The sequence below is a fragment of the Melanotaenia boesemani genome, chromosome 11 (genome assembly GCF_017639745.1).
Source record: "Melanotaenia boesemani isolate fMelBoe1 chromosome 11, fMelBoe1.pri, whole genome shotgun sequence".
In the NCBI taxonomy this organism is placed as follows: Eukaryota; Metazoa; Chordata; class Actinopteri; order Atheriniformes; family Melanotaeniidae; genus Melanotaenia; species Melanotaenia boesemani.
This window is the reverse complement of record NC_055692.1, coordinates 37,515,687-37,525,617: the sequence shown is the minus strand read 5'-3', so window position 1 is coordinate 37,525,617 and position 9,931 is coordinate 37,515,687. Positions and strand designations below refer to the sequence as shown.

Below are 9,931 nucleotides of genomic sequence, written 5' to 3'. Positions count from 1 at the left end.
CATCTTTTATTTTTGAACCGTGGGTTTTGTTTTGTTTATTTTAAATAAAGATTGTTTAATTAATTGGATGCTTGTCTCATGCCTCGTTAGTATAATGGACCTGGTTGCCTTGTTGGAGTTCTGTTATTATTCCCTGGGTGAAAGTCCCAGGGTGGTGTTGTCCGCAACTTTAAAATATTATTTACTTACTCCCCCGAGCTTGCCACACACAGAATATCAGTCAAGTAACACAGACCAATCTTTGCTCCAAATTTATTCAGGATGCAGCTCCATATGGAAACAGAACCCCACTCAAAGAGACCACTAGAGTCCCGCAGCTCCCAGAGCCTCCCTCAGTCAACATCTAACCCCCGAGAGTGTTAAGGTCACCATCCACCTCCTCTACTAAATGTACAAGTTAATCGCAGAGGATCAGAGGTTAAAATTCAGCCAGTTGTGAGGAGACAGAAAGCAGCCACATTCCTAAACTCAGAAACACCCTACCATCAACATGGTTTGATCCAGGAAACCTTTCAGTTTCTTTATTTTCACTCAGCATCAAAACACAAGAACAAAGAAATGTCTACACTTTATTTATGAAAATCTGAAAAACAGTAAAACATTCTGAGGTATGTTTTTGTCCAAGCCATCCAACATTTTGTCTTCTCAGCAGGGTCACAGTGAGCCTGGAATCAAACTCACCTCAGTTCCAGGATTTCTTTTTTAAAACAGTCCCAAAAAAGTTCAAGAAACGTCCAAACTGGTGCTTTACTCCCAGTACTCCCAGTGCAGCCATGTCAGTGGGGGTCCATGCGGGTGAGAACACGTGTCAGTAGAGGCAGGGCTGCTGGGGGGTTATGGAGGGCATGGCCTCTGTACAGGTAGGGGTCCACTGTGGGCGGGGAAGGAGGACACAGGAAGTGTGTGGGTAGGAATATCCTGCCGGCTGCAGCCAGGAGCTCCAAACCTGCAGCAGACTGATGCTTCCACTTCGTCCTGAGGGGAAACATAACTTAGCGTTACACAAAAAGCTGCAGGAGAACATCTGGATGTGTGTACTACACATCTGCACTTCTACACATCCAGATGTACCAAACTACTAAGATATGAGACCACTCTAGTGAAACTAAACCGATAGACACATATCATATCAAGCTGCATGATAGTAATTTCTGAAGCAGGGAGGCCTAGCTCTCCATTTTCCTTAGGAAGTTGAAGGGTGGAGTATTTAATTCTCGATTTCCGACCTTGCCAAATAAACCTGGAAATCCATTTATCTCACTCCTTAAATTGGTCTTTGTTCACCTCAATAGGCAAATTTCTAAATAAATATATATCAGTTTGGGGAGTAAATTCCTTTTTACTGCACTTACTCTAGAGCTAATGCCCAGGAAAGGGACCAAATTCCATCTATATAAATAGCTTTTTATGTCCAAGGATACAGGTTCATAATTTGCCTGGAAGAGCCTGGAGAGGTCCCTAGTCAGGTGTATTCGTAAATACTTGATATCTTCTAACTCAAGCTTCTTACGTAAAGTCACAGGTACTGTATAACTAAGTGTCATCACCAGAGTTTTTGAGATATTGACCTTATAGCCTGAAAGCTTCCCAAAGTCCAACAGAATGGACATCAGTTCATTGAATGACCCCTCCGGCCCCCCCAGGCAGACCAAAACATCATCAGCAAACATGGCTCCCTCCTGTAAAATATAATTAAATGTCCGCAGTAGTAGTGGAACTACCACTGGGAATTGAAACCATCTGATCCAACTGCCTTTCCTGGTTTCATTCTAGCAAGATCCGTGTTGATTTCCTCCACTGATATCGATTTTATTAAGTCCTCATTTTGAAGATCTGAGAGTGAAGGCAGGTCTAAAGAACTCGATACCGTTTTCCTCTGGAGCACTGGGTTGTGAATATAAATCCTGAAAGAAATTCTCAAAACCTGGCCGGGCTATTCCGGGGCGGGCTGGGCGGGGGTTCTGGGCTTTGGTGCTCGGGGGTGGTCCTCCTCCCTCCGGGGTGGTGGGGTCCGTATGTGCCGGGGGTCTGGGCCTGCCCGGATGTGCTGCCATGGTGTGGGTTGGTGCATGCCCTGGTGTCTGGTTGACGCCATGGGACCCAGGGTATGGCCCGGGGGCAGGGGGGGCGTAGGGGTTTGAAGGAGGGCTGAGTGGGATTCGGGGGATTATAGGGGGAGGTGCTGGGGTGTGAGACAGAGATACTTGTATGTTGTGTGTGTGTGTCTATACTTTGGATGATGTTTGTGTGGATGTGGGGGTATGTTTGTGTGCGTGCGTATGCATGTGTTATGGTGAGTGGGGGTGTGTCTGGGGAGTGAGAGTGGGAGGGTTGTATGCTGTGTGAGTGTTTATATATATATATATATAGTGTTATAGGTGTGTGCATGTGTTTCTGTGTGTGGTTGGGGTGGGTTAAGTGCACTTGTGGGGGGGGCTGGGCGGGCCTGGGGGTGGTGGGCCGTGGGTCTGCCGCTGTCCCCATCCTCTCATTCCCCGTTAGGGGTGTGGGAGGGTGGGTACTTTCTGGGGTTGGTAAAAGCTCAATGGCTGTGATCCCTGAGTGGCCCGGTCGTGGGGGGCGGCCTACGTGGCCTGTCTTGCCCTGGGGGGCCTCCTGGGGAGCGGGGGCGCCTAATGCCACTAGAGGCTCATCATCCAGAGGGAAGTTTGCCCCTCTTACTTCCCGCTCTCTTTGTCTCACACACACACACACACACACGTTGGGAGTTGGGAGGCATGGAGCCATGCGGGGTGGAACGGAGGAGATCATTCAGTGGAGGGTGTGAGTGTGGGGTTATATGGGGTGCAGATTGGAGTAGGTGGGGAGTGGGGGGAGGGGGCCGATAGCACCCTGGTTCCCGGGGTGTGCGGCTGGGACATTGGGGTGTGTGCTGGCCTACGCCGGGTGGCTGTCTGGGGGGGCCTGGTCCTCCTAGGCATGTTGCGGGCCCTCTGCCTTTGCGGGGTGGGGCGGCCGCCTCTGGGCTCCCGGGGTCCTGGGCCCTTCGCTTGGGCTGCCCAGGGTGGCCGGTCCCTGGCGGGTAACAGTTTGTTGTCTGGTGATGGTGTGGACTAAAGGGTCGTTTCCTTCTGTCTGTGATCTTTTTGTCTCCTTTCTTCTTTCCCTTTTGCTCTTATGCTGTTTTCCATCTTTTTCTGTCCCCTCCGGTCAGGTCCAGCAAGATTACATAGATTCCGTGAATCAAAGTAAATAAATAAATAAATTAATCACATTATCAAGAGGAGCCTTACCCATAGGCCTCCCCTTGGCAGAGCAAATTTGTTCAGCACGATACAGCAACCAGATTATCATTTTGCTGCTATGATGCTGGACAGAGAAATTCTCAAAACCTCTCTGAGTCTTTTCCAATTTAGTTTCTAAATTATTAGTTTTAGGGTCCCTAATTTTGTATATTGAACTTTCCTTTTGTTGTTTGCGTAGTTTATATGCCAAATATTTTTCTGATTTCCCTCCCATCTTTTAATATTTCTGTCTCAGACAGGTTACATATTTTGGGGCCTCCTGTGTGTAAATGTCTTAATTTCCTGTTTTACAGTGAAGTTTGGGTTGTTTATATCTTCTTGTTGTTTCAACTTTAAATTTCCCTGTAGGTCTGCCAATTTTTGACCTTTCACTTTCTTTAAATGGGACAAGATGGAGATCAGTTTACACACGTGGACAAAATTGTTGGTTCCCTTCTGTTAATGAAAGAAAAACACACAATGGTCATAGAAATAACTTGAATCTGACAAAAGTAATAATAAATAAAAATTCTATGAAATTTAACCAATGAAAGTCAGACGTTGCTTTTCAACCATGTTTCAACATAATTATTTAAAAAATAAACTCATGAAACAGGCCTGGACTAAAATGATGGTACCCCTAGAAAAGACTGAAAATAATGTGACCAAAGGGACGTGTTAATCCAAGGTGTGTCCACTAATTAGCATCACAGGTGTGTACAATCTTGTAACCAGTCAGTGGGCCTATATATAGGCTACAGGTGGTCACTGTGCTGTTTGATGACATGGTGTGTACCACACTCAACATGGACCAGAGGAAGCAAACCTAAACTGTTGTTAAAGAGAACCCAGGACAGTTGTGTTTCAGTGATTATTGAGTATTTTATTAACAAATCCTGGGAGAGGAAAGTAAAGGTAATCACACGCAGGTTAAGCTACTGTCACACATGAATTCATCAACCCGCGCACAGCTGTGAAGGCGGAGCCAGCTGTGAGACTTTTATCACTGCTACACAAACACTTACACTTCAATGCTAAAAGAAAAAGCTGTTTTTATCCAGATCATCAGTTTTATCAGAGTTTCTTCATCAATGTCGGCTGTTTAACTTCAGTCGTCACATCTGCTGATTTTAGGACAGAAATTATCACCATGGAGACGGTTGGTGAGATGATGCTGGATGAATTCTGAATTATGATCTAGAACATGGTATAAATGTTTTGGAACAACATGTAGAAGATTTCATGCTGCGTTTACTTAACCTGGGACATCTGATGTTTAGCCAAGGGAAGGTCAGTTAACAGTAAATATTTGTAGCATTGGCTCGTTCTGGTGATAAAATACAGTAAAAACAGGCAGAATTCAGGCATATGAAAACTCATGAATGTTGATTAATCATTTTGAAATTATTTTAAATTTGTGGTTAATTTGAAAAGTGTGATTAATCGGATTAAAAGTTTTATTAATTTAGCAGCCCTAATTTAAATGTAATGAAGTATTATTCTATTTTAATGTCATGAATGACAAATGTTCAGATCCATTTTCTCAGCAGTTGTTTGGGCTGAATTGTGTCAAAGAACTCAAAGCACATGTTTTGTTTGCATGCAGTGTGAAAGAATAAAAAGCCATAAATCATTAATATAAGGAACAAAGAAAAATGAAATGACCCAGGACGGCCAGTACAGGACGGGTAAGAGAAGCTTGAAACACTGCAGTCCTTTGATTGGTGAGAAGAACCATGATTTACCTCCTGAGACCCAGAAAAAATGTTTTCAATTTCAATTTTTCATTTTGTAAATTAAGTCTTAGGGTTTTAAAAACAAAGATGTCCACTGGAGTGGATGTCGGGATTTCCTTCTTCTCAAATAGAAAACATATATTTAATGAATAAAAGATCCAAAAAATCAGATAAAACATGAAGTTAAAGATAAAACAGATGAACATCTCTGAATGCTACGCTTCCTTTCTTTTGTTTTTATTCTTTCTGGTTTGCATACTTAAACCTCTGTGTTTGTTTTGGTCCACAGAGGACAGCATCTTAGTCATCCTCATCTTGTTCTTCCTCATCTGAACTTTCTCTCTCTGGCCTTGTATCCTCTGGAAACTGTATCCGAGTCTACCTGATTTTCTACCTCTGTCATGGAGGCATGCCCTGAACAAAAGGTGACACAAACGTCCAGCGAAGAGGACGTTAATAAAAGAGCATTTTTTCCTAAAGGGAATAACTAAACTCAGCTCTGAAAAATCACTAATCAATCCTTACAGGTTTACTGGAATCTAACATTTAAAATGTTGTTAACTGTTAATAACACGATTATCTTTCTTGTTTCGGTAAAATGTGCTGGCCATGAAAAGCCAGAAATGTTAGTAATGCCACGCCCCCTCGCGAGACATCGTCTCGACGCTACAGTTGTCCTCTGTCAGGATCAAAAGGACGTCATGAGGTGACCAGTCTAGCGTCAGAGAACCGTTATTTGCCCATAACGGTTCACATATGTGGACAGATAAGAACTGCTGGATGTCCTCCTTGTTTCTGTGTGTCGTTCGTCATAATGTAAGGAAGCGTCGCACCGCTGTGGCATCACGCCATCTACGGCTGTCTGGCTGATACCCACCTACATGGTCCGGGTACGCAACAGAGACCAGGATTTACCAAACCAAAGATCCCAAGTTGAACCGCGACATGCTGAACATCCCTGATGCTCCTGCTTTTACACTATAGACACATGAAAGAAAACAAGTTGCATTTGTCTAAAACTGCTGGTGGTGATCTGAAGCACTGATCTACCAGGAAGTTAGAAAAGAAGCAGCCATCAGCCGTGGCATGCTACCATCAGCCCCTCAGTGATGAGCTCATACTTTACCGCCTCCTACCTCGGACCATAACTTTTACTGGACCGATCGGTGGAGGCATGTGGAAAGGACATGGGGAGGTGAGGTAGGGATACACAGAATCCAGAAATATGGACTTTACTCTAAATAAAGAACTTTGTGTGAGGAGATATCATAGTTTAGTTGTTGTACTCTGAGAAGATCTGCAGACTTTTTGGACTTTCCCATGCAGCACATCTTAAAAACACACAGAACCCAGCTGTAAAACTGCCAGTAACAGGTAGCGGGGTCATCCTGGTCAAGCTGAGACACAGCTCCTGACTCAGGCCGATGAGCTGGATTCATCAGCAGAAGGATCCAGCATCACTGCCAGCAAATTTCATGTTAAAACATTTGCAGGACTGACTCCAGAAGGTCCTTTCTACCAATGTTTTCTTCCCCTTTAGCTCTGAACTCCTCAACAGTAACAGGTGTGATTGCTGAAAGGTGGAAAAACATTAAGGAATCCATGCTGGTGGTGGGCTGCTCCTGTTCCAACCAGTTCCTCCAGTTCAACTGATTCAGTCATATGATGACTGTTCATCTCATTCTAGCTATCTTTTCATTTTATCCAGTTTACGTTTCCACACAGCAGAGTTAAAAACAGCTTCCTGAGCAATAACAGCTCCTGACAGGATCCTCTTTCTCTCTCTTTTACCTCCTAACTTTTCCACACAAATCAAGAGAAAGGTATTTTTCTTATGGACCCAGCTTTGTTTCTGATGACTTGCGTCCGTTTAAATCTAGTTCTTCACAGAGTCTTGTTGCTGGGACACCGTCCTAACAACGGGTCATGGGTATGATCATCACTCCTGCATCAGCTGTTTCTGGCTTCCAGCCACACTGACCGTTTATACTAAGATCAGCCAGCTTTGTTTGGGATTTCCAGAAATGCAAAGAGGTCCAGAAAACTGCAGGTGTTGTAAAAACACAAACTGGACACAGACTTAAGTCCAGTTGCTTCCCTTATCAGGTAACACTAGATCTCCATCAGACCCGGACTTGGCCTGTAATCAGCTGATATCTGAAACCTGTCACATGGTTTACCTGCGGTTCTGGTACCAGGTCTTGACCTGGGTGTCGCTGAGCTGTAGGGAGGCTGCCAGCTCCCTGCGGTCCTGGACACTCAGATACTTTTGCTCCTGGAAGCTTCTCTCCAGTCGCACCAGCTGCTGGTCGCTGAATGCCGTACGAGCCTTACGAGGCTTCTTGAGGCGGCCGGCCGCTGGGTCCGAGGTCCCGCTGTGTGCTGGGTAATTGACAGGTAGAGAGGACATGATTCTGGTTCTGGCTTTGTTCAGGTTTATCCATTATTTCTGTTTCATACTTCGGACCTGGAGGAACGCCCCGTGCACTTTAAAGCTTCTTTTACTTTATAAATTTGTGTTGCTTTGTGCATGAAATGTGCTCTATAAAGGTTTCTGACATCATACTGCACTGAATCCAGGTTTGTAGCCTTTCAGAACCTACATGATCTGATCCATATTCATATAAAAATATCTTTGAAGAAGAATCTGCTCCAAACTTTTCTTTTCAGCTGAAACATTCACCTGCAGATTTTTCATTGATAATTGATCAGTTTCTGAAGATCAACACGACTGATGTTTTTACATCCCATCATTTTTCTTTTAGTTCATGTTTTGGAGCTGATCTGTTTCTGGTTCAGGTACGGGTTGAACCAGCAGCTCATCAGCAACACACAGAACTAAACACACCATGAAATCTGTCAACAGCTAATCCATGAAAACATCTGACCACAAAAGCACAAGTAAAATTTGATGTTAGAAGAGCAGCCAGGAACTGAACCAGTAGCTTAGCCAGCAGTCTAACCAGCAGCAAAACCAGCATCGTAGCCAGCAGCCTAACCAGTACCCTAACCAGCATCCTAGACAGTAGCCTAGCCAGCTACCTAGCTAGTAGCCTAACCAGCAGCCTAACCAGCATCCTAGCCAGCATCCTAACCAGCATCCTAGCCAGTGGCCTAACCAGCATCGTAGCCAGCAGCCTAGCCTAACCAGCATCCTAGCCAGTAGCCTAACCAGCATCCTAACCAGCATACTAGCCAGCAGCCTAGCCTAACCAGCATCCTAACCAGCATCCTAGCCAGTAGCCTAGCCAGCATCCTAACCAGCAGCCTAACCAGCATCCTAACCAGCAGCCTAACCAGCATCCTAGCAGCATCCTAACCAGCAGCCTAACCAACATCCTAGCCAGCATCCTAACCAGCATCCAAGCCAGCAACCTAACCAGCATCCTAGCCAGTAGCCTAACCAGCATCCTAGCCAGCAGCCTAACCAGTACCCTAACCAGCATCCTAGACAGTAGCCTAGCCAGCGGCCTAGCCAGTAGCCTAACCAGCATCCTAGCCAGCATCCTAACCAGCATCCTAGCCAGTAGCTTAACCAGGAGCCTAACCAGCAGCCTAGCCAGCATCCTAACCAGCATCCTAGCCAGTAGCCTAACCAGCATCCTAGCCAGTAGCCTAACCAGCATCCTAGCCAGCAGCCTAACCAGTAGCCTAACCAACATCATAGATAGTAGCCTAACCAGCAGCCTAGCCAGTAGCCTAACCAGCATCCTAGCCAGCAGCCTAACCAGCAGCCTAGTCAGCATCCTAACCAGCAGCCTAACCAGCATCCTAGCCAGCAGCCTAGCCAGTAGCCTAACCAGCATCCTAACCAGTAGCCTAACCAGCATCCTAGCCAGCAGCCTAGCCAGTAGCCTAACCAGCATCCTAGCCAGCAGCCTAACCAGCATCCTAGCCAGTAGCCTAACCAGCATCCTAGCCAGCAGCCTAGCCAGCATCCTAACCAGCATCCAAGCCAGCAACCTAACCAGCATCCTAACCAGCATCCTAGCCAGTAGCCTAACCAGCATCCTAGCCAGCAGCCTAGCCAGTAGCCTAACCAGCATCCTAGCCAGCAGCCTAACCAGCATCCTAGCCAGTAGCCTAACCAGCATCCTAGCCAGCAGCCTAGCCAGCATCCTAACCAGCATCCAAGCCAGCAACCTAACCAGCATCCTAACCAGCATCCTAGCCAGCATCCTAACCAGCATCCAAGCCAGCAACCTAACCAGCATCCTAACCAGCATCCTAGCCAGTAGCCTAACCAGCATCCTAGCCAGCAGCCTAACCAGTACCCTAACCAGCATCCTAGACAGTAGCCTAGCCAGCGGCCTAGCCAGTAGCCTAACCAGCATCCTAGCCAGCATCCTAACCAGCATCCTAGCCAGTAGCTTAACCAGGAGCCTAACCAGCAGCCTAGCCAGCATCCTAACCAGCATCCTAGCCAGTAGCCTAACCAGCATCCTAGCCAGTAGCCTAACCAGCATCCTAGCCAGCAGCCTAACCAGTAGCCTAACCAACATCATAGATAGTAGCCTAACCAGCAGCCTAGCCAGTAGCCTAACCAGCAGCCTAGCCAGCAGCCTAACCAGCAGCCTAACCAGCATCCTAGCCAGCAGCCTAGCCAGTAGCCTAACCAGCATCCTAACCAGTAGCCTAACCAGCATCCTAGCCAGCAGCCTAGCCAGTAGCCTAACCAGCATCCTAGCCAGCAGCCTAACCAGCATCCTAGCCAGTAGCCTAACCAGCATCCTAGCCAGCAGCCTAACCAGTACCCTAACCAGCATCCTAGACAGTAGCCTAACCAGCAGCCTAGCCAGCAGCCTAACCAGTACCCTAACCAGCATCCTAGACAGTAGCCTAACCAGCATCCTAGGCAGTAGCCTAACCAGTAGCCTAACCAGCATCCTAACCAGCATCCTAGCCAGTAGCCTAACCAGTAGCCTAACCAGCATCCTAACAAGCATCCTA

At 46.4% G+C, this 9,931-nt stretch overlaps 1 protein-coding gene across 1 annotated transcript in view; it reads right to left on the bottom strand.

Annotated features, from left to right (window-relative positions):
• Positions 1 to 659: 659 nt before the first annotated feature.
• LOC121649056 (barH-like 1 homeobox protein) overlaps positions 660 to 9,931 on the bottom strand; it is a 14,164-nt gene continuing 4,892 nt past the window's right edge. Inside the window, exons 6-7 of the mRNA XM_041999587.1 lie at positions 7,162 to 7,343; positions 660 to 975 (exon numbers count right to left, since the gene is read on the bottom strand). Of these exons, the coding sequence (XP_041855521.1) occupies positions 777 to 975; positions 7,162 to 7,343 (381 nt within the window). The 3' untranslated portion in view covers positions 660 to 776. The remainder of the gene's footprint in view (positions 976 to 7,161; positions 7,344 to 9,931) is intronic.